General features: G+C 52.0%; 10 protein-coding genes across 10 annotated transcripts; 5 read left to right on the top strand and 5 right to left on the bottom strand.

The window, feature by feature from the left end:
* Positions 1 to 468: 468 nt before the first annotated feature.
* On the top strand, positions 469 to 2,195 carry RHO25_002443 (uncharacterized protein; the record flags this gene model as incomplete). Its single annotated transcript, XM_023598020.2, has 5 exons — positions 469 to 579; positions 632 to 1,327; positions 1,386 to 1,448; positions 1,519 to 1,621; positions 1,684 to 2,195. The coding sequence occupies 5 exons, from the start codon at positions 469 to 471 to the stop codon at positions 2,193 to 2,195; spliced, it is 1,485 nt and encodes a 494-aa protein (XP_023456174.1).
* Positions 2,196 to 4,265: 2,070 nt separating this feature from the next.
* RHO25_002442 (uncharacterized protein) lies at positions 4,266 to 5,040 on the bottom strand (the record flags this gene model as incomplete). The annotated part of the gene is made up of 2 exons (XM_065602258.1): positions 4,266 to 4,977; positions 5,027 to 5,040. 2 exons carry the CDS (start codon positions 5,038 to 5,040, stop codon positions 4,266 to 4,268), a joined length of 726 nt encoding a protein of 241 aa, XP_065458330.1.
* Positions 5,041 to 5,909: 869 nt separating this feature from the next.
* Positions 5,910 to 8,104, top strand: RHO25_002441 (uncharacterized protein; the record flags this gene model as incomplete). Its single annotated transcript, XM_023598019.1, has 2 exons — positions 5,910 to 6,106; positions 6,157 to 8,104. 2 exons carry the CDS (start codon positions 5,910 to 5,912, stop codon positions 8,102 to 8,104), a joined length of 2,145 nt encoding a protein of 714 aa, XP_023456175.1.
* An 821-nt stretch (positions 8,105 to 8,925) lies between these two features.
* On the bottom strand, positions 8,926 to 10,098 carry RHO25_002440 (uncharacterized protein; the record flags this gene model as incomplete). The annotated part of the gene is made up of 1 exon (XM_065602257.1): positions 8,926 to 10,098. The coding sequence occupies one exon, from the start codon at positions 10,096 to 10,098 to the stop codon at positions 8,926 to 8,928; it is 1,173 nt and encodes a 390-aa protein (XP_065458329.1).
* Positions 10,099 to 11,191: 1,093 nt separating this feature from the next.
* Positions 11,192 to 12,871, bottom strand: RHO25_002439 (uncharacterized protein; the record flags this gene model as incomplete). Its single annotated transcript, XM_023598018.1, has 1 exon — positions 11,192 to 12,871. The coding sequence occupies one exon, from the start codon at positions 12,869 to 12,871 to the stop codon at positions 11,192 to 11,194; it is 1,680 nt and encodes a 559-aa protein (XP_023456176.1).
* Positions 12,872 to 13,739: 868 nt separating this feature from the next.
* Positions 13,740 to 15,485, bottom strand: RHO25_002438 (uncharacterized protein; the record flags this gene model as incomplete). The annotated part of the gene is made up of 1 exon (XM_065602256.1): positions 13,740 to 15,485. One exon carries the CDS (start codon positions 15,483 to 15,485, stop codon positions 13,740 to 13,742), a length of 1,746 nt encoding a protein of 581 aa, XP_065458328.1.
* A 1,085-nt stretch (positions 15,486 to 16,570) lies between these two features.
* RHO25_002437 (uncharacterized protein) lies at positions 16,571 to 17,746 on the top strand (the record flags this gene model as incomplete). The annotated part of the gene is made up of 3 exons (XM_065602255.1): positions 16,571 to 17,077; positions 17,137 to 17,342; positions 17,395 to 17,746. The coding sequence occupies 3 exons, from the start codon at positions 16,571 to 16,573 to the stop codon at positions 17,744 to 17,746; spliced, it is 1,065 nt and encodes a 354-aa protein (XP_065458327.1).
* A 291-nt stretch (positions 17,747 to 18,037) lies between these two features.
* On the top strand, positions 18,038 to 18,438 carry RHO25_002436 (uncharacterized protein; the record flags this gene model as incomplete). Its single annotated transcript, XM_023598017.2, has 2 exons — positions 18,038 to 18,185; positions 18,311 to 18,438. The coding sequence occupies 2 exons, from the start codon at positions 18,038 to 18,040 to the stop codon at positions 18,436 to 18,438; spliced, it is 276 nt and encodes a 91-aa protein (XP_023456177.1).
* Positions 18,439 to 19,519: 1,081 nt separating this feature from the next.
* On the top strand, positions 19,520 to 21,216 carry RHO25_002435 (uncharacterized protein; the record flags this gene model as incomplete). Its single annotated transcript, XM_023598016.2, has 2 exons — positions 19,520 to 20,662; positions 20,722 to 21,216. The coding sequence occupies 2 exons, from the start codon at positions 19,520 to 19,522 to the stop codon at positions 21,214 to 21,216; spliced, it is 1,638 nt and encodes a 545-aa protein (XP_023456170.1).
* Positions 21,217 to 21,250: 34 nt separating this feature from the next.
* On the bottom strand, positions 21,251 to 22,690 carry RHO25_002434 (uncharacterized protein; the record flags this gene model as incomplete). Its single annotated transcript, XM_023598015.2, has 2 exons — positions 21,251 to 22,371; positions 22,432 to 22,690. The coding sequence occupies 2 exons, from the start codon at positions 22,688 to 22,690 to the stop codon at positions 21,251 to 21,253; spliced, it is 1,380 nt and encodes a 459-aa protein (XP_023456171.1).
* Between the last annotated feature and the right edge of the window lie 610 nt (positions 22,691 to 23,300).

The raw sequence follows: 23,300 nt of genomic DNA, 5'->3' as shown, positions 1-23,300 counted from the left end.
CAAAGTGTTCACACACGGTCACAGGCTCTCAGTCGACAGGTCAAATTGCATATCAAAGATGGAGTCCGGCGTACGCCACTTCCATTATCTTGGCACTAATGTGTGCAGCCTTGGCGAGCTTATAGTACACCAACCACAGCACACCGAGAAGCTCTCACTGGCTTGGCTCATATGCTTGCTGCATCCATACCAAGACGCCTCAAGCACTTCTCCAGCTTGAGCGCATGTGCTGCCAAACTCTTGGAAGGGCAACTTACTACGACAGGAAGGTATCATCGTTGTCCCGCTATCCACCTCGTGGAAATGGTTCGTACTATGCAAGCGAAGGCGTGTGGAATGCACCCCCAATGCCTTCTAGGCAGAGATCTGCGGGTCTGATAGTTGTATAAAATTTGCCTTGCTCCCCAGGACCATTGATCACAGCCAACTGATACTTTTCCTGGAAATCACGTTCAATTCTCAGGCAAGATGAAGTTCTCTGCCGTTGCTGCCGCCATTCCGGCGCTCGCTGGCGTTGCCAACGCTTTCTACACCAAGGAAGACTATGTCTCGGGTAAAGTGCACAGCGACATTATGGAGGTATGTGTTCGGCTTGGCGACATCAACGGTTCGTTTACTGACAACCTTCAAGGAGAAGATGAGGCAGTGGCACGAACACGAGGTTGCCGGCGACTACCAGAGTGCAAAGTGGTCTGGCTTCGATAAATGGTCCAGCGGCAAGGGAAAGTCAGTGAAGTGCCGCAACGGGCTGGCAGTCGCCAAGGAGGGTGACCCACTCCAGACATTCCGCTGCAAGGACACGGATCTGTACGACTTCAAGTCACACGCCGAGCTTGGTGGCAACGACAGCTCCGGTTCTGGCTCTTGGGGTTGGACCTTTGGTCGTCGCGAGTTCGCCGCTATTGGACAATCAGATGGTGTGGCTTTCGCTGAAGTCACCAGAGATGGCAAGCTGGAATATCTTGGACGCCTGCCCCAGCAACACACTGCTCTTCCATCGCAATGGCGTGAGCTGAAGACCAATGGCAACTACTTGGTTGTCGGATCCGAGGCTGTGAACCATGGAGTGCAATTCTTCGATATGCGCAAGCTGCTCACTCTGAGCCCCCGTCGGCCAAAGACCTTCGACACCCGTACAGACCTCACTGGATGGTTCAACGAGCTCCCAGCTGGTCGATCGCACAATGTTGTCGTCAACGAGGAGCTGAACTATGTCGTTGCCGTCGGTGCTCAGCCAAGAAACGATTCTTGTGCGGCCGGCTTGATCTTCATCGATGTGAAGGACCCAAAGAACCCAAAGAAGACTGGCTGCGCGCCTCAGGATGGTGTAAGTCTTCTACTCTGGAATCTCGTCAAGTCACGTGATCACTAATTTTTGTCCCCAGTACATCCACGACGCTCAATGCATTGTCTACCGCGGTCCAGACAAGAAATACAACGGAAAAGACGTTTGTTACGGTTATAATTTGAGTATTCCCTATTCCCTGAGACCTGAATGCCTTCTAATAACTTCTACAGGAAGATACGCTCACGATATACTTAGTCGAAAACAAGAACGGCGGCAATGCCAGCACAGTCATTTCAAGGACGCCATACAAGGGCGCGAGCTACACTCACCAAGGTCAGATTTGCCGCATATGCAAGATCTTCATGAGCACACATGGCTGATACGTTGCTTTTTAGGCTGGGTCATCGACCCCAACTGGCAGACTCACTTGATCATGGACGACGAACTTGACGAGGGTCTCCGCCCAGACCGTGCCAGCCCAGAGTCCCCAGCGCTCGATGGCTTCCCAGTCACTTATATCTTCAATATCGAATCACTTGAGAAACCGGTGAATACCGGATTTTACAAGAGCGGCGTCCGCAGCATCGACCACAACCAATATATCTACGATGGCTTGGCATACCAGTCCAATTACGGCGCTGGACTTCGTGTCCTCGATATCTCATCGATCCCAGAGAAGGAGGATGGATCCGAGATCGAGGAGGTTGCATTCTTCGACATCTACCCAGAGGACGACAACGAGCCAGGTGGTGGCAACGCCACTTTCGTCGGAACCTGGAACCACTACACGTACCCATCCGGCTACGTCGTTGTCAATACCATCGAGCGTGGAGCTTTCGTTGTGAAGCTCAGCAAGTTCCGTGGTCGTGGAAAGGGCAAGCGCTACGTGCGCCGTGGTCAGCTTTAGATTCGCACGAAGTGTGCACTCATGATATATGATCTCCATCAATCAATGAGTTGAAACTTTCAGCTTTCTTCTCCCAAGGTGGCAGTGCCTCTTGTCCTATTCATCGAGAGTGAAGTCTCCAGATCGTCGATCGCGTGCCCACGAATGCAACAATCAGGGTCTCTTCCAAGTCTCCAATCCCCATCTGTGCAGAGAGTTTCACCAGGATTTGCCATGGCGATCGTCCATCAGCTTGAAACTTAGCTGACAAAATTCAGCCAAGTCTGCCAGCTTCTCGAGCATCTGCGAACACCCTGACCCAGCATGACCGCCCCACATTAAGATCAATTCCAGTCCACATGATCACGACACGTCCTCAGAAACTTCCACTGCGAGCATCTCCTTCGCCCTCGACCCACGATAACGGCAGTTCGTGAGAGGTTGGAACAACATCTCCGGGACTTTGCACCTTCGTGGCGAATTTCTTTGGCATGTGACTGGCTGCTCCACACTCGCACAGACGGCGATTGATGGAAGCTGTTCTGGGAAGATCGTGGTATCGATTGCGAACCAGTCTCGATACAGTAAGAATTTCCATGCAAATGGTGATAGAGCGTCGTAGACGTCTTCTGTGCGATGGCCCGTCGTGACGATGAGCCGAAATGATGAGAAAAAGTTGTTGGCATGAGCCAACTGACCAGTCAGAGCCAGGAATTAAACATCGTGAGTTTCTCCTTCTAACCCCATGTAGTAATATCATGATCGATGGTGGCGATGATGATGCTGGAGCTTCACGGAGGACGCGGAACAAGTGCCGTTGGTACGTAGAGCTTTGGGAGTGCAGGAGGAATATAAAAGAGAGCTGTATGCCACCATCAGATTGAACGCACCAACGAGCAACGATTGCAACTACCACAACCTCCACCTACAACCAATTCAGAGAACGCAACCAAGTCAAGCCGACAACACCGTCAAGATGTTCCCCCCATGGTGGCTTATCTATTAGGTATTGCCGCACTGTTCGTGAGTTTGGCCGGGCAACTCTTGTCCCAATCAACGATCAATTGACTGAAGTGCCGCAGGCTGTAGTCATGAATGCAACAATGTCTCTCCTACGTTGAACGCGAGCGCTGAAGAGTGGCCGATATGCAACGATGCCCCACGATGCAATGATCGAGCAGATGAGAATGGTGGTCCGGAGGCTGTGAAGCATTGGAAGTAGGGAAGCCCAACATGCAAATCGAGGAGAAAAGAAAAGGTGAATACATATATTTGGGGCCCTGAATGAGCCAATGAGGAAAGGTTTTACCAGCGAGCGGTGTGATAAGAGGGGGGAAGTGTACGATCAAAGACTGGCGATTGGAAGCGATCATTTTTGTTTTGACGCACATTGATGAGTAATGGCGCTGCTTTCCTGCTAACTAATTCTGATCAAGAATGCAATGAGTTTACTATGATGTCGATTCCAGTCTTGCGGCTGTGCTCAAATTCGTGCAGATCTGGGGATCTGCATGTATTCGAGCAAGGAGGATTGAGATTTGTAAAGTTGAGTTGATGAGTGAGCCATGGGGTCAGCATAGTAGCGAAACTCCCTGGTAGACCACCTCGAAGACCAACTGCCGCAAACGACGCATACTCAAAGTGAATACTTTGGGCTGGCACTGATGAGTGTTTTCCACCATCAGGTTGAGGAGAGCGTCACAGGGTTTCTCAAACTTTGCCTCGATGCAGATATCATCTGGCTTGTAGCACTTGTCTCCCTCGCCCTCAGCAACGGCAAAACGAACGCGATTGATGGCGATGATTCCTGGGGAGTTGACAATGGCGATCATGATTTCTGACGTCCCATGAATACTGAAAACAAAGAGGTCCTTCAAGCGCACGATGACTGGACAATTACTCTTGGCGATCGCCTCCGGAACATGCCACAAGTGCCTCGCCAGCTCGTCGCATTGAGCTCCATTGGGGAACGAAGAGACTGGGAGATACAGAAGTTGAATCCTTCTAGTGAATAGACTGTGTCGGAAGTCTCGCGGCGGACCTGTTTGCTCGTTTGCAAATCCTCGCCTTGTCGGAGGGCAGGCGAATCTCTCATGATTGCTTTACTGAGGGACGCCTTGATCCCACCAAATCCACGTCAAATCTTACAACTTGCCAGAAGCGTTCTTCTGTTGCCCGCCACGCAGCAGCTTCAACTGCCTGTTGTTTCAAAATCTCCATCTTCGCGAACCACTTCTGCACAACCGACTTGTCCTGCGAACCTGACGAGCCGTTATCATATTGCAGCTTACGATGATCAAAATCAATTTCCGACATTGTCTCCATGAAGAGACACAGACTTGGATAATCCCGCAGGTCTGCTAGCATCCGCAACTGCTTCTCTTCCCGAGGCGTCGTCGCATAGCTCAATCGGAGTTCAACAACAACCTTTCTAATCGCTCGTCTGTCATCTGCGGATAATGATCTGATCCAATAGACAAGTTTCATATTGCATTTGTCGTCGATCGGGCTGCGGAAGGTGTTGAAGGCGTAGTAGGCTCGAGACACTTCCGTGCGCATCTGTCGACAGGTGTTGATGGTGAATGGTTGTGGGACCGTGTAGCAGCAATTCGGTCGCTCTGTCTCGCAGCTGACATCGTTAGATTTGGGCTTGAAGATTGTGATGTCGCGCGCTGGAACGACGAGGTATCGCCAGATCTCGTCTCGTAATTCACGAGGAAGTTTCGAGAGTAGGATGCAGGAGTCTGGTTGACAGATGATGGGGCTGATGTTTGGCCGCGGAGAGATTTTGTTTTCGATGTCGCTATCTAATGTCAGAATTTGTGCTTTGGGACTCGAGAATGGTTTCTTACGATCCGCGATTCATGGTTCTGCTCATTGCTAATGTTATGCAGGTGATCAATTGAGTAAATCGAAGTGCAAATAATGCTGATATTTCTATCTGATTCTCATACAGCTGTTGAACAACTCATGAGGAATGTTTCATCGTCCTGAGAGATGTGAAACTTGTTTCAACAGTGCTGTTTCTGTACAACCACATGGATAGAGTGTTATGAAACGATCGCTATGCGTCGACAAGTCTCCCGCCTCTTTCCCGTCGGACATTTCTGTGGGTCTTCTTGAACGAGAAAGAGGAGATTCCATCTCTTGACCGACTTTCATAGTGTCGCGAGCGTCAAGTAGTCCCATGGAGGGGCTCAAGTTCAGTATAACAGCTCCTAGTACCTACGTACTGATGCACGGCAATAAGCCGATTCCAGACGACGGTAGTGATTCGAGATATTGAATGTACCAGAATGCCAACAGAGAGGACGATCGAAAAGCCAATAGCCTCTCTGGGGATGATGCCACAGTAGACCGGGAAGGCCACCTCAAAAGTGACAAGCAACATGTGTTCGCTGAATTGACAGAAATAGCACTTACAAATCTGCTGTCATGGAACCTGTCCACGCTCCATTCGCGTTCTTGCATGATCAGAATGTAGAACGACCTCCTTGATAGCTGGAAAGTCTTGGCTTCACCAATAGGCGCCGCTGCGCGTATGCTGGAATGTGCATTCTTCCCCACTCCATGTCTAGAATCTGAGCCGCTTGTCGCACAGTGGCTGGAGGGACGGCACCGTTGCACTGTCAGAGACGGCTGGAGAAATGGACTGCTATATCAGTTGAAGTGCAGCTGTCTGTTTGCAGGCCAGTATACCACGATCATTCTCGCCGTTCACGGAAACCGCTAATCATGGCAGGCAAGCTGCAGCACATCGTTGCAATTTGGTGGCTGCTTTTCTTGACCACATACGCCTTCCCATGGAACATCTCCCGTTTCCATGTCGCACGTCAAGAGGACCCAGATGATATTGCACGAGGAGGTGGACGTGGCCCACCACCGCAGCCCACTCGTACTGTCACAGTAAGACAGACCACAACCGTTGCAAGGTGAGCGCATTGGACGAGATGACCCTGTGTCGAAGCTAACGGCAACGAAGAACTACCGTTACGGTATTGACCACATCTGTCCGGACGTCCACGAGAGTTTCGACCGAGACCGAGTATTCCACTGTCGCGCGTACGACTGTTACACGAGTGAGCACCGTGACTCGTGCTGGTGTTCCTACCACTGTCACCTACACCCAGCCGGCTGCGACACCTAGGACGATTACACGCACCAGGACTCTTCCTGGTCAGACCATCACTGAGGATGGAGAGGTGACAACAGTGTACGACACCTCTGTTGTGACACGGGTGGCCACGATCACAGTAGATGGCGAGCCATCTACGATTTTCCAGACTCTTCCAGCTGGAACCCAGACGGTTACTCTCGAACCAGAGGAACAGTCCACTGCAATTGTCACTCGAGTCGTGACCCAGCCGGCTGTTACTGAGACCATTACGGCGGACGGCGAGGTATCCACGACCACGATCTTTGGAACCTCTCCGGCTCAGACCGTCACAGAAGACGGAGAGGTGTCCACGACCACCGTCTTCGGCACTGCCCCGACCGAGACCGTCACTGTCGATAACACTGTCACTGTCACTGAAACGGCGAACTCTCCGCAGTCCTCCGTCCGGACATTCACTGAGATTGTGCCGACCAATACGGAACAGAGTCCTGTAACTGAATCTGCACCAGCTGAGGCAGAGCCGACTGCCACCCCACCAGGCGACGATGTCGAGCCGACTGAGACTAGTACAGAGGCTCCCATTGAGGCAACCCCCACTGCTAGCCCTGATGCCGAAGAGGGGGAGGAAGAGGTGACAACGAGCACGGGTGGTTTTCCTGAGCAGGAAACTACCTTGGTAGAAGACGTTTCAAGCACCATCGCACCGGACGCTACTACGACTCAGGCAGCCGCCGAGCCGACTTTGGTTGATCCAGAAGGACCTACAACAACTCAAGAGGCCGAGTCGCCAGCTGAGTCGACACCGATCGATCCTGGAGAGACGTCAGAGTCGCCGGCCGAATCGACGACCCCGGCCCAGGAAGAGGAAGGTAGCGTGCCGACAGAGCCCTCGACTCCTTCAGAAGAGCCCGAAGAGACCGCTGCGCCAGCGCCCACAGTCCCGGAGGAGACAACAGAGGTGCCAAGTGAATCTTCAGCCCCTGTCCCGGACGATGAGAGTAGCCCGCCAGTAGAGACGCCCGCACCGGCAGAGGAGCCTGAAGGGACGGCAGAGCCTACTCTCCCAGATGAACCAGTCGTCTCGAATCCCGAGGAGCCAGCAGAGGAAACAACTGCGCCAGTTCTTGCTGAGCCTACGGCAAGCACGTTGCCTGAAGAAACTCCCACGGCAGTAGGAGAACCCGAGCAATCAGCAGACCCGACTGCCACGAGTCCAGAGGATCCAAGCGGAGAGCCAATCGAGCAACCAACTGCAGCACCACAGGAAGAAAGCCCATTGCCATCCGAAACAGCTACGCCGACCGATGATGCTGAGGCTCCAGCTGAGACAACTCTTCCAGCTCCCGAAGAGATAGCAGATGAGCCAACAATGTCTATCCTTCCGTTCCCCTTCCCTGGGGACACAGCAGATGAACCAGCTCAGCCGAGCATATTACCAGCGGATGGGGACATTACTACGCCAGCTACGCCAACCGACGACGCCGCAGTCCCAGCTGAAACCGCTCTTCCGGCGCCCGAAGAAACAGCAGATGAACCAACAATGTCTATACTTCCCTTCCCTTCCCCTGGCGACACACCAGAAGATGCAGCTCAGCCGAGCATATTGCCAGCTGATGAAGATGTCGCAACGCCAGCTGCTCCCGCGGACGAGACTCCAGCAAGTGAAGCGAGCCCAGCGGTTGTGACACAGATTGTTGTGCCTATTCCAGCTTCTGTAGGCGTCGTAGCGGGAGCCGGAGCCGGGGTAGACGGCTCGGTGGCAGGACTGCAGATCAGGAAGAGGGTTTCTGACATGCTTTCCAGCATTTTTTGAGAGATGTAGAGTCAGAGGCCAGACGAATTTAGCACGTCTTCTCATCAACAGAAGCATGTCAAATGAGCATCTCGCTTCGCTACATTCGCAGAGAGATAGACTGGACAACATATACAAGTTCGCCGCGCCGTGCTCCCATTGCAGGTGCGACAACAAGGTAATTTCTGTCAACAAATATAGACAGACTCCACCAAAGCTTTTCCTTGCTGCAGTTGCCCAATCAAGGCTCCTTGCAAAATCGTCGATGGCTTGCCGTCATACCAAAGCATAGCATGCCCTTGGAGGTGGGAGATGCGAGAGTTAGGGTGAGTGCTCAACACAAACGGCTCATCGGCTCCGAAAAGAACGAAGACTCTGTCACCGGGTCGTGACAAGTGCGAAGCAGTAATTCGAAGTCCGGAATCTGTGCTCTCGAACATACGCCACAGTGCATCATGCTCGTCTCTGATTATTCTCCCCAGTGTTGCCACACGAATGCCCCGCGCGCAAAGAATTTTGTCAGGGTTCCCATCACGGTCCGGTTGGAAAGCAATTTGGGGTTTCAGATCCATGGATGCTCGGCACGGCTTTGGATTATCATGAGTAGCAAGTGGGAAGCCGATCTTGCGCAAAAATCTCCTGTACTCGGAATTGAGGTCTGGTGGCCTCGACCAGTTCGGTACCCAGGTTGGGAGGTAGTCATTCACTGAGTATATGTCTTTGTCGTCCATAGCCATGGCGAGGATATCTAGGCGCTCTTCTACAGTGATGATCCGAGCAGCGACTTCAGTCAAGATTGTGTTCATGGTTCGAGATGTGCTGTAGTCCAAGCTGATGTTGTATCAGGGGTCGGCAAGTCCTAAGAACGCAAAGACTTTGTCGCGAGGATCTGTGCTTTTGCAATTACGCCCATGGTACATCAAGGCTGATAGCTTCTGATATGTGCGCCCTGCAAAACTCAAGCGGGCCGCTCGACTTCGCATCATGAATGTAGCCAGCTCCCATGATTCCTGAGCCTCCGCCATGGCTGTGTTGTGGGCCGTCAAGTCTGCGATTTTTCTTCTTACGTAGCCCAGCTCTTCATATGCCCATTTCTGATCCGCGCTCTCCATTCCCAACACGCGCTTCCAAAGTGTCGGGGAGTTCCATGTCATAGCATTCAGACGCTTCTTCTGCCGCCTGAGACTAGCAATTGCTGCTTCACTGTCAGCTACGTGAGCTGGAAGTCTTGAATAGACCTTGTCGAGGAATTTCTGGAAGTCCAGCCACGGGATAGCCAGGCCAGATATCAAGAATGTCGCGCGTGTAGAAAGCATGAACTCTTGGTAAACCCATGCACGTTCCCACCAAGAATTTCGAACAATGCGGTGCATCCTCGTCCACACTCGCAGAGAGGCTCGACTAACAGTCACTTCGGGACGGTGCGTCGATAAGTTCCTGTCGTACCATAACTTCCTCGGTGATGAATAGTCAAGATGGTAGTCTCGCCAGTCGCGCCACGTGCTGAAACCTGCGTCAATTTTGTCACGGACTGGAGTGTCGCGGGCGACTGGAAGCCAAATAATGACTTCCTCTGCCATCTCATAGATGGTACCCATGAAAGCCACTTGATGATTCTTCTCCGCAGCATAGGCTTGGTTTATGCAGATCTGGTCCACCCATAGATATCGATACTTTGGCGTATTGGCCATCGATCTCCAGTGCTTCTTGACAGCTTTCAACGCAGCGTCAAGGTACTGGGATATGTAAAGCCGGGAGCCGTCAATTTCGATACATATTCGACGTCTCCCAGTGCCCCAGGGGTAGGATAACGCAGTATATCGCGGCATACTCATGCGCAAAGATATATTAGACTTCAGCTCAAGCTCGTGGTGGCCAGACTCCGAGAGATCGACTCTCAGAAGTCTGATCTCATCTTTTTGATGATTCAAGGGCTGGTATGACAGTAGACCTTCGTAAGCACCGGCGATCTGGTTCCCAGCATTGCCATACGGCACCAAGGCAATCTGAGCCATTCCGCTGACGAGTATGGTACAATTCTGCTCTCCTGAAGCGTGTTGCACGGCACAAGTGTCCCAGGTAGATATCAGTATCTATTCATTCGCTTGTCCGCAGGTTCAATCAACTTGAATGTCTTTCGTGGACTGAGGAGCACAGGTCTTCGCTTAGCCTGTGTACCGGAATCGAAGGCAGTCAAAGTCGATCGGAATTTCATCGTAGTGTAGTGAAAAAGTCCATTGCACAGGCGCGGCTGAATTGCAATACCTGCTCCTCTTCCCGGATGCACGAGGCTGAAGGATGGTAGCGTGCCAGCGTGCCCTAGCCAGCTCCGCAGTGCGCCTCCGACGCAATACATCAGTAGCGAGTTCGACATGCATGCAGATTATCGATTTCGCTGTACATGCTTGAGCAGCTGTTTTTGAGGCATCATCAGACGGGACACATCCTCGCCAAAGTCCGAACGTCGGGTCTTGGAGGCACGATCATCGCCCAGCCCTGATGTAGTATGGGTGAGGTGGCAAACGTAGTATGCTGTGGCATTCTAAATGCAAATGGTGTGTTGCACAAGCGCGGCGTAGAAGTGTCAAGTGTACAGTTGCGGGGAAGGTTTGCCATAGAATATACGCAATGCGCATGGGTGCCAAGACAACACAACGACAGAGTCAGCAATGCAAAAATTTGAATAAGAATCAGAAAGCCTCGAAGACAGCTGCTGCAACCTTACATTCAAATCTACAAGGATTTGCTGGCGTACAGAGGGAAGTGGGCTAGAGGTCATCCAGAAAGTCGTTACGTTTTTATTGCTACGGACACTCTGGTCTAACTTGTTCCTAGTAGTTAGTCTCCAAGTTCACAGAGCGTAGGTAGTACGTATGAGGCTGCATGTTTGCCAATTAATCGAAGTCATTCCCACACGATCTGAACAATTTGGTTTTCTCTCTTCACACCCGTATTAATGCCCTTCCCGCAGCCGGATTTTGCTCGGGTTGGGCACCAAGGCTTGCTTCTCCCAACATCACCTGAGGCAGGGTCATATGCCTGAAGGCCCAGCCATAATCACTACATCCCATTCTCTCTGCTCTGAGTTTCACAGCGAAGAAGAGAGTCTCAATTCTCGCATTCCAAGCCAACAGGCTTCAACCGCATCCACAACCCACCCTTAATCATATACACAACCCCCCACTCAAACTCCAATTCCTCCCTCTTCTCTTTCCCATCAACCCCCTGCCCAAAGAACTCCACCTCAAACGCTGCAACCAAACCCGCCAACAAAATCGCCATTTCCGACCTCGCCATTTTCTCCCCAATGCAAGCCGACGGCCCATGTCCAAAAGTCATAAACGCTGACCTCTTTTTCGCTCCGCCATTCGCACTCACCAACCAGCGATCTGGATTGAAAAGACTTGTATCCTGGTCCCATAAAGCCGGATTGCGATTAAAAATCGGCAGAATAGTCATTATCACAGTTCCTTTTGGAATTCTGTGGCCGAGGAGTTCAACATCGCATGCCGCTTCTCGTACCAAAGAAGGAATGATAGGGTACATTCGGAGCGTCTCGTTGCAGACTGCATTTAGCAACTGCAGAGTTTCGATGGAATCGAGTTCGGATTCTGTGGGACTCTGCTCTTCTCTGGACTGAGAAATCCAAGGTAACTTGTCATAGATTTCGGCACGAAGTCGATCTTGAAGGGGTTTGTTTTTGCTGAGTTCGAAGATTGCTACGCAGAGTGTTTGGGCGATTGTTTCGTGTCCAGCTCCGAGGATTGCGAGAGATTGTTCGAGTAGCATTTCGAAGTCTGTGATTCCTGAGCGGATACATTGCGAGATTATGTCGTTGTTGTTGTTAACGTCTTCTTCGTTCGCATCCAAAAGCTCCGACTGCTGTTCCTTGGCGTCGTAGATGACTACACTGTCTTTCCTTGCATTCGTCAACCTTTCTGCATCATTCTTCTTCCTCGCAATCACATTCCCAATTCTCCGCCTCACAGCCCCTACTGCCTTCTTCGTCTGCTCATTTCGTCGACTTAGCAACATCTCCACTACTCTCCTCGGCAGAAAACGCGCCAAGGTGCTCCATAAAAGACCCGTATGCTGTGACCCATTTCCCGCGCCGCGAAAGGCAGCAGCATATTCTTCCCAGAGCTCATTATTCGGATTCGCCAAACAATCGAAATCGAGACCAAAGCCTGCCTGCCCGATAATGTCCAGCGTGGCTCGATTTACTAATCCGGTCAATTCGACCTTGCCGCTGCTGTCTTGACTCGCAGATTCTTGCAAAGCCGCCACCAATTCTCTTGTTTTGGACCAGAACAACGGATACTGATTTTTCACATTTCTCAACTTAAACACAGGCTGTAGAAGTTTCCGTTGGACCTTGTGCTCTTCGCCAGCTGCTGTCACGAGTCCTTCACCGAGCAGCGAAGCGAGACTTTTCCGCACGACGCTTTCTTTCTCGTATTTGTAGCCGCTGCCATTTTCTTGATTTCTCTTCTGATGGACTTCTTGGGCGGCTGCTGTGTTGGTCAGAAGGATTTTAGGCTTGTTATACAGGCCACGATAAAGGAGAAGGCCAGAGTTGGGAATGGTCTCTGCCCATTTTCTTAGTGCATCATGTGAGGGCTCTTGGAGCAGGCGGGAATAGAGGGGTTCTTGGGGAGCCTGTGGGACGTTGTGGGCCCAATTCTCGGCTGTGAGAATGTGCGAGGAAAAGTAAAGTAGAGCGAGTAAGATGGTTGCAATGATTAGAGCGCTTGTCGGATTGAGTGCTGGTAAGATCGTCGAATCCATGTTGGCTGGATTCATGGGCTATGCTGTCTTGAAGCAGAAAAGTGTAGTTCTTTTCTGGAACAGCGTTGCAGCGGCATTCAGTTCTTATCTTTCGCTCGCTCTGTGCAGCAACAATGATATAGCTCAGGAACTTACTGGCTGGCATGTTCCTGGTGCAGTGTTGAGAGCCCATAGCTGTGCATGAAATTCTATAAAGTACGGAGTGTTGTGGGCCGAAACCTCAATCTTCCTTGCAAGGGAGGTTCAACTTTATCGGCATCGGTACCATCCTCACCTGCAGACCTAGGAACGGGAGACAGGGTATATATCGATTTCTGGGCACTTGCATCCTTTTTGGCAGTCGAGAGCAGATGGCGTCCATCATCCGACTTCAATTGGAACGAGAGACCCGGACAATTCTAGAAAGCCGGACAATTGGGTCGATATCGAGTGGACGTAACTGATAGATGCTCTGATTAGTCTGAAGCTTACCCTTGCGTTCCGCGAATGCAGGTGAGGCATCATACAGTTGCCTGACGAGGTGATCATCGTCACAAAGACAAGGCTCTTGCCGTTCTTCAGACAACCTGTCAGCTACATTCGGGGATCGGATACCAGGGTATATTTTGGTCTCTGGGCATCCGCAACTTCTTTGACGGCCAATTTAGTGTAGTATGTCGGCAGCAGAACCCCGAAAGGTTCTGCAGCTTATATTGCTTGGATCCGCCTATGGTGATGACAGATCGTACCTATATAAGGTACGAGGATAACGAAGAGTCGGCTCGGTTGCTTGATCCGCCGCGCTGGCCTGTGAAAGCTTCTCTGCAGTCGTCAAAGTCAATGGCAGAGCCGACGGCTCGACGGAGATGGCTGATCCGTCAGCACACCTTCAAACCAGCATCAAAATCTCCTCTTCAACCCCATCAAATTCCCTCTCAATCTGTTTACTCATTACTCTCCCAATGCCAACCCGCCGAAAGACACCTTCCCCGAGCTGCTCCACGAACAAAACGTCGTACACATCATTGTACATGTAAAGTTTCGTAGAGAAACTTCTTCCACCAGGTGCAATACGATGTCGCGTGGAAACGTGGAGAGCACGGATTGTGAAACCTCCATACCTCTCCAGCTGATTGGATAGGCGCGCGTCAGAATTCTCAAAGAGTGCCCAGCCGCCAATGATGACTTGTTGTGAGATGGAGCAGATGAAGCGCCAGTCGCCGGCCCTTTGGCAGAGGGGGTTGGAGTTCCATTCTGTGTAGTCTTCGGGGAGATCGACGCCAGTCTCGCGGGCGAGGGTCTCGACGGTTGTATAATCTAGAACTTTTCGGATGCCGGAGCCATCGTGATTGGGGTACTCGAGGTTGTTGTCGATATAGACCCAGTTCAGTTTGGCTTTAATGGTGAGAGATCCACTTGCGCTCATGAGGTCTTTGCCTATTGTGTCTTTGGTTGAAGGATCCTCAGGATCATCACGATCTGATACTGTCCTGTGAGGAGCCATTTCCGAAAGAACGTGAGACCCGAGTGCGTTGGTGAATGATATCACCTCGAGATGTTTGGTAGTCCTCACAGCTCGTGGGAGCCATGTGACTCCATCCATGTGTGTAGCCCACGACCACGAGGGTGCATCACAACTGCATATATTTCCGTCCTGGCTCGAAGACTGCCACAGTAAGCCGCGGTGTGTGTCGGCTGTCCAGAGTCCAGCTGCGTAGCCGAGAAGGAACCGCTCGCTACTAACACTGACTTTGAGACCTTCTCGGAACTCGTGAGCAATACCCGAAAGTGCGATGATGCGGTCTTGCTCAGGCCGCGTGAGTTTGGTGTTGGAGTACAGTTCCACTAGTCGATACCACTGCTCGAACCCAGATGATCTGGAGCGGATACGTGATGACAAGTCGTGCTCATGTGTTGCCGTCATGGACTGCTGTCGCTCGCTTTTAGGATCATCCGTATTGCATTCGAAAAACAATTCTTGTGGCGTGTAATATATTATTCTGCGGCTCAGGAACCATTCTTGAAATATCCAGCCTCGGGAAAGCAGTTCGCTCTGTCGAACATGTTTTGCGTAGAGTTGTGAAGAGCGAGTGCAAGGTTGGTACAGATAAAAACTACCCTGGACTGTTCCCTTGGAGTTGCGGTATGGCATCCGTAGCAATGATCGAAATGGGTCGTGGGCACGTCTAGTCAGGATACTTCGGGATGGGGTGCTGCCCGGGGCCGAGATGGTAAGAATCGCTTGCTGATAGTAGCGTGCCATCAGCGATGCCTCTTGCAGCCAATCTGCGCCAGCGTCGCCAGACTGAATGATACAAAGCGAATCCATCCAGATATAGCGTATACCGAGTGATTTGGTAATCCTCATGGCATCTCTGAAAATCTGTGGTTGCCAGCCGAGACCTCGTTCAGAGTATCTTTGGTCGATGTTGGCGGTAGTGGTCTTGCTCTCTTCTGTGCCTGCATTCCATCGATGACTCAATGCCACATACGCTCCGAATTTGCCAGCAGTTGGCTCAAGACGAGGTACTTCGCCAGAAACATCGACGCAACGTGATGGTAATTTCGCATTCTGAGGATGAACACTGGAAGCTCCAGAGGCGGTCCTGCAGCATTGAGGATGGGAGAGACACATTGTCAGCCACTCCAAGACTGCAGACACATGTTGGCTAGAATCGGGGTCATCGCCGTGATATCTTTCCACAACATCTTGAGAAGACGCTGCAGAACTGTCTTCAAATGACTCAGCGCATTTCTCATCTAGGACAACTTCAACTCACCCGGATCAGCTGCTATGCCGAGGAAGACGCTCCCACTCGTTCGCTCTGTCTTGGACTGGAAAGCGGAATCTGCCAACACGATTTCGAGTTCGGACAGTCCAAGACCATTCTGCCTCTTGGCTTTGTGCTTCTGATCGATTGGTATTCTCACACGAACCCAGCACTTTACCGAAGGAACTGGAAATTGCGCAATTTGTGCTTGGAGCGCGACTGCAATAAGTCGACAGAATTCGCACCCAGCTTGCGCGGATTGCTGAATCGATGAAAGCCGATACGCGGATGTTGCTCCAGGCGCCTGGGCTATAGTATGCAGATTGAAGCGCTGGCAGGAAGAACATAGATCCATTCGCCGAGACCATGAGCCGTCGGCGAGGATGATGTAACGAGTTCACCAGGAGAATGAATCGGCGGGGTATGGTTATTGCTCATTTGTGTCGCCTCCAGTCGTTCGAAACATTCCGAGGTTGCCTGTTCAGCCTTGTTTGTGACGGAATTGGTGGTGGCTGAAGATCTTCTAGACCTCAGCCGCACATGCAGGCGCGGGAAGTCTGAATGTCTGCAGCTGCCAGGAATCTTTGCAGCCTTACCATTCCTTGGTGTTTCACTGAACTGTATCCTCTTCCTCCACAGCGGCCTGACTCTGGCCAGGAGCGCTGTTTGAAATGGACGTCCTGGGCTTTCTTGATGGCATTGAAAGCGCTACATATCACGACACAGGAGCAGCTGGTCACTGTGGCTCAGCTTCGTGCATTGCATATTTTCAACTGCTTGGGCGGTGATCCTGCCCATATTGCCTCACCTGGAACTGGAGTTTCCGCCTAGAAATCATTACTGGGGCTTCGACAAATGGGACGGTAGCCAAACACTCAGAGAATGTCCGTACAATGCCCAGAAATCGAGGTACGATTGTCCAGAAGTCAGCCCAGTAGACGGTGTGCCGATGTATGCATACCACCGCAACTCCAACATCCCGACATGGGAAATGTGGGCAGCCCTGATTCCTCTCATTCTGGCAGGCGTCAACGGTCCACCGCATATGTGGATCAAGTTCAGACTATTCTCCTATCTTCAGGATGAGAGGAAGAGGTTGACGGTATTCGCCATCACTCAACCGGCGCAATTAATCACATGCAGCTTGCTAGTGATGGCCGATTATTGGCGGCACGACGCGAGGGCTCTGTTCTGGCTCCCACTTGGCCTTTGGTTTGTTCCGGCTGTGGTATGCTTCGTACACGGCTTGACTGGCCTGCGTGCCGCTTGTCTCTTGTATGGCCCATCGATTCAGTTGAGTGAACCGGGTCAGATTGAATACCAAGAGGTAGAAACGCCTGGCGGTTCGGCATTGTCGATAGCACTCGAAAGTCATCGTCAGTCGGATGGGTTGCTGCCTGACTTCGCCACACTGGAACCAGATGACGATGCCGCCGAAGTCTGTTCGGTGCCGCCAGTAAGTGCTAGAAAAAGGAGCTGTTTGTTTTCGTGATCAGTTGCTGAACAGATGCCCAGAGATACTGGGACGCACCTGATCCTGGCGTCGGTGCACCGCTTCCCGCATGTCGGTTCCCATGGCGAATCGTCCTGAAGAACATGAGAGATGGCGGCAAGACGATGTTTTGGGTTCCGTTCACCACGAACCTCTTGCTGCCGGTCCTTCCGTACAGCTGCCTTAGACTGGCCCGGGTGAGGCAGTGGTTGGATACGGAGGTCGACAGGTAGGCAGAGGCACCCATTGACTTCGAATTGATAATCTGACGACGTCTGCAGAATCATGACTCTCAACACACTGGTTCCGATATTCGCGACACTCGTCGCCAGCATTGCACTCGTGGTGGCAATGTTCCAGCCTCGATTCACTTCGATATTCGTCGCGGTCAGCATGCAGGTCGTTGCGGCCAGCGTCTGGTTCATAGCCTGCATCGTGTTCAGCACAACGTGGATTCCTCGACCCGATTATGTGATTTATGTGACGCCACTGTTCTTCGTGAACCACGTTGTCCTAGTCATGCTGGCTGCGAGGTTGGAATGGGAGCCGGAATTTTGGTCGTTCAGCCAGATGATCTGGGGTCGGGACAAGCAACTGTACCTGGATGGTGAGATAGCAAGGCGGTCGATGTAGGAGGTGGTGTTCTTCACATGCATGGAGCAACACGTGCAGCGTGCAACAGTCGCTTGTGGTTTCCTTCATTTTGGCTCCTTCGGCAAACGGTCCCGAGGCAATTGCGTAGCAGGCGCCTGAACAGGAAAGAGGAGCTCCACGCTCTGGCGTGGAAGTGACGTACGGAGCTTCACAGCACAACAAACAGCAACCACCTTCAAGCTCTTCTTTTCTTCTCATCAACTGCAACGAACAGCAAAACACACAGACACTCACCTTGAAACCCACCAAAGTACACACACCATCATCAAAATGTTCCGCCAACAGCTCGCCCGCAACGTCCGCCTTTTCAGCACCTCTGTCCGCGTCCAGAAGGGCCCGGTCGAGGCCGCCAAAGACACGTTGAAGGAGGTCGACAAGAACGTCTCGTCGACCATTGTCGCAGGCATTGAGAAGGGCGGTAAGTCGTCGTCCTCATATTCACGTCCACCTCCACTCCCACATCCTACGTGGAGCTACCTTGGTTCCAATCGAAAAGCCATTGATGTCATTCGCACAGAGTGCTAACGTTGCCTGCCTGAACAGAGCAATTGACCGGTCGCGCCAAAGAACAAGCCGCCGAGGGCGCGAAGGAGGCTCAGCGAAAGGCCGAGGACGTCAAGGACCAAGCTGCGAGGACCGCGGAGGACGCCAAGGACAAAGTAAAGCAGTAGATTGGAGATCCTTCAGAGTACGAGCCTGCAGCAATGGTGCCAGCAAGGATACCAGAAGCATGAATGAATGCCCTAAAAATGATACTTGTGGAATACAGACCTGATAATGAAGCGTTATGAGAAGCGTCTGCCTGCAAAACAATGTCTTCTTGCTTCTAGTGAGACAATATGATGAGCGATGAGTTCTGATACCGTCTTTGATGTGTTCTTATCCTTGACTGGATACTGGCTAGGGAAACCTTGCCTCCCCAATGCGATCTGGAATGCCGGTTTCTGCTTTGGAGTGATGTGAACCTGTGCGCATGTTGGCACAGTCTCCACCGGAAGCGGTCTCGGGGTATAGACCTCAGACCTCAATGCGCAGGTCGTATATCGTTGGAGGAGTAGAAAGACAAGAAGGTGAGAAAGTCCAAGCAGGACCAGGCCGGCAAATCAGCGGAGTTGTCTTGGCCACCCGACTGTCATCAAACTCTGCTCGTCCTCCTCTTCTTGACATTTCGACATACTCTACCTATAGTGAAGCTGTCACTGCCATCACGATGGAATTAACCCACAGCGATAGTCTTAGTGGCCTGACCATCGCGGGATCTGACGGCTTTGCTGCCCTAGAACGACCAGTATTTGACGGCAGATTTAATTAATGCCCATTGAATGAGACTACTATAAGACGGACCCGAAAGATGGCCGAGCACCACGAACAACTCGCATCGTGTCCACATCCCGACCATCGAACAGAATTGCCATCTTCGTCTTGTACCCGGGGCCCCGCGAGACCCAAGCGAATTCACAATGCGCCAAAGACGCTCTATACCAACATCCCTGCCGGAGAATCCGGACTTCGAGCTCCATTGGCTAGAGTGAGGGGTCGGCAGCACTTCGCATGTCCGGTTCTGGTCCTGCGTCCTTTTGGGGCATCATATTTGTCGTCGTGTACCGAGGGCTCGGATTAGTAGCAGTGTAGCCACGAAGTGAAGTAGTGGCCAAGCTGCACTCTTTAGGCAGGAGCGAGTGCCGTGGAGATTTGAGTCGGACGTTACTTTCTTCCTTCCTTCTTCCTCTCTTGTTTCAAGCATTGGACGACATGGTTCACCTCACGGCTGCTAGCTGCAGTCTACTACTGACGGCAGCAGTGACAGCAGTCAATGCCGTCGCTCTCGGTCATCCAGCAAGACCACACAAACACGACCAGCTCACTGTTTCGACGACATCAGGTCGCGTCCACGGCAAAGTCGATTCAGCGTATGGCGATGTCAGACAATTCCTTGGAATACCTTACGCCAAATCTCCGACAGGACCACGCAGATGGCTCGCTCCTCAAGAGCTCTCCCAACCAAGGACGCACATCGAAGCCACCGAGCTCCCACTCAGTTGTCCCCAGTTCCTTACCCCAAGCGGAACAGACGTCTACACAAACGACGTCCTCGAATTCAACCTCGCAGGCCTAAACGAAACCGGCCCGACATCCGAAGACTGCCTCACACTAAGCATCTGGACGCCCACTGTCGAAAGTGACAGCAAAACCAAAAACTCACACCAGGCCCCGAACTGCACCGAAAAAGAAGAATACGACTCCGAAACCCTCCTCCCCGTCCTCATCTACATCTACGGCGGCTCCTTCAAAACCGGCGGCCAAAACGTCCCCTACCAAATCCCCAATCAATTCGTCTCCCGTACCTCCTCCCACCTCGTCGTATCCTTCAACTACCGCGTAAACCTCTTCGGTTTCCCCTTCGCCTCCTCCCTTCCAGACCAAAATCTCGGCCTCTTGGACCAACGCCTCGCAATCCAATGGGTCCAACAAAACATCCAAGCCTTCGGCGGAGATCCCGAAAAAATGGTCCTATGGGGTCAATCTGCTGGAGCTGTGAGTGTTGACTTTTATGGTTTCACGTATGCTGAGGATCCGATTGTGAAAGGGTTGATCATGGATTCGGGGACGAGTTTTTTGAGTGTGCAGGCGGGGAGGAATGCGTCGTTGCCGGGGGATAATACTGGAGCGAATTTCACTACTGTGGCGGAGGGTGTGGGCTGTGGTGGAAGAGCTGAAGGCGAGGAGATGGTGGAGTGTATGAGAGGAGTGGATTGGAAGGTGTTGGAGAATTTTGTGGCGAATTATTCACGGAGTGGAGCGCAGCCGGCTTTGACGTTTGGTGCTGCTGCGGACGGCGTGGTGGTGTTTGAGAATTATACGGAGAGGGCACTGGAAGGAGGACAAGCGAAGATTGTGAGTGTCACTGAAGTTGATGATTTCGTGAAGCGACTTTTGCTCATTGATTTTCCTAGCCTGCCATTATCGGAACTAACGCCCAAGACGGGGTGCCATTTGCACCCTACAATCCCGATGGAGTCAATGTTGCGACAGCGAATGGTGTCACACTGGCAGCATTCTTCTGTCCCGCGACAGAGACGACCAGACTCCGACAAGAGACCGATCTTTTGACATACCGTTACCTATACAGCGGGAACTTCACCAACATCTCTCCGAGAGGCTGGATGGGTGCTTGGCACTCAGCTGAGTTGCCGTTGATCTTTGGAACACATCCCAATTATCGCGGCAACAGCACGGAACTGGAGTATCAGACCAGTCATGCTATGCAAGATGCTTGGGTGGCTTTCGCAAATGACCCGGTGAACGGACTGGCGAGTGTAGGATGGAAGCCATATGAGGAGTTGGGGAGTGCGACTGTGCGGGAATTCGGTGCTGGCGTTGCAGCACAGGACATTGAGGTGAAGGCGACAGAGGAGATGTGTAATGGGGCGGTGCCGAGGGCTTCTTGATGGGGTACTGCGGTGTTTCCACAGATTCTCACACTCAGTCTCTCTCACTCTGCCATTCGTCCCAGTGTTTCACGATTGACTCCAGAATTGACTGACAGTCATTCCAGATCCGATTCCTGTTCGCCAAACCCTTGAGCTCGCCATTGCGCATTCCGCGTCGAAGGCTGTAGTACAACTTGTACCAGTTCGTGTTTGAGGTGTCCAACAGATTCGGCACCGGTACGGGGTTTCGACTGTCTGGAGGACTGTCAACGAATTTCTGCGCTGTTGTCGTGGCCAGAAAAGGATAAGGTGTCTGATCCTTGGCAGGCGAAGCTTCCCAGAAGAAGTTCAGATTCGTCGCGAGCATGTCGCGAAAGAGACTTAAGGGGAGCTGTCTGAAACTGCGGGATACGAGGCGGAGATTGCAGATGTCTTCGCTCGAGAGGGAGGAGAGGATTTCGAGCTTCAGTTCTGCAGGCAATTTTGCGAAACCATCACCGGGTGAGGGCGAGAGGTTGGTGTCTGCTGGTAAATCGAACACCCCAGAATTGCCGTCTACGGGCTCTGCAGCCGTAGCGTTTGCAATGACCTTTGCTAGGTTCGGAATGAAGGGTGGATTGGCGGCGGCATATTCTGTGCCGTGCTCATGATTCCACCATTGATCATTCAAACGGCCAACGTCGTCGGAGCGACTGGTAGATGAGAAACGTCCTGAGAAAGTCTCTTTTGATGTTCGATGTCTCCACCAGTTTACCAGTCCCACCATGTGGTCATTTTTGCCATCGAACCAAGTCTTGGAAGCACGTTTGTAGACCTCTAGACACCAAGGATGGAAAGGCAAGCTGGAATAATCATTCCGCTCCCAATCATCATCCCAGAATACATCATCCGGGCTATGTTCTTGCATGTTGTGCCGCATCGGATGCATCGCGTCTACGTAGCCAATCTCGCGTTCGGGCATGCGATCATGGAGGCCCGAGAGGAACATGGGAAAGTTGGGGTCTTGTTCGAATTCCTCGTCATCACAGGCAGGTTTCCAGTCGTTCCTCTTCCGGACCAGGCATTGGAATGTCGTGCAGCCTTGCATCTCTTCGAAGGAAATTTCGTTTCCAGTGTAGGCGCCTCCGCAAGCGCATTCGTACTTACATCCCGGCCCCGCGATGTGTTCGAGACCTGCTGATGTTAATCCTGACACTGCAAGTGGATATGATGATCAGAGCTATGGGTACTTACTTGGGTCACTCCTATCCTGTTCGGCTTCAGGATTGTGCCATGGTGATTTGTAGCAGCCGTTGTCAAGATTACGAGAGTAGTAAGTACAGCCGGAAGTCTCGCCGCATTCTGAGAACCCATCGGGGACGTCTGCTTCTTGGTACGAGTTTGGTGCGTTGTAACAATCCCACGCAGCCGACTTTGGCTCATCTTTGCGTCGAACGCGCCCAATATTGAATGACACGCCGCAAATGGTGCAAAGGACCTCCGAGTATCCCATCTGATCGACGGTGTGCTTGAGTCGAGGTAGCGGTGGACGAGTCTTGTCGAGTAGCAGGCAGCACGCGTTATGCGAAAGTAAGCGCGTAGTGTACGCGACAAAATGAAGTGAGAAACAGCACTTACCAGCGCCGGGGAGAAAGCGCAAGGCCTTGACAACGCTCAAGGCCGTTGTGCGCGAGCGAATTCAGGCGGCAGGCGCGTCAATAGAGCAGGCAGTGAGCCAATGGCGCTGCGTAGTGATCAATGTGCAACTCCGCCGTTGCGCGACGCCGACTGCCGAGCAGCAGATTGGTGCTTGTCGATGTTGTTGAGAAGGCAAGGGAGTTGACGATGGCGGAAGTTGGGATTCGCTGAGGGCGGAGCGGAGCGGGGCTGCACAACGCCGATGCGGCGGCTAAAGTTGAAGGTACATATCGTGCAGAAGATGTGAGCTCGATGACGGCGCGCTTAGTCTACCTACCATTCACCTTGCCTTTTACCAGATGAATCCGTGGGCTAGCGCACTATGCCGCATTCTCAATCTTTGGAAACACCACAGTTCGAGAAATCGAACCTTTTGTCAAAATTTTGCACTTTTTGTCCCCACGACATCTCTTTTGCATCCGAAT

Source organism: Cercospora beticola, chromosome 2 (genome assembly GCF_033473495.1).
Source record: "Cercospora beticola chromosome 2, complete sequence".
In the NCBI taxonomy this organism is placed as follows: Eukaryota; Fungi; Ascomycota; class Dothideomycetes; order Mycosphaerellales; family Mycosphaerellaceae; genus Cercospora; species Cercospora beticola.
The sequence above is the reverse complement of the archived record's forward strand: the minus strand, read 5'-3'. Positions and strand labels throughout refer to the sequence as shown.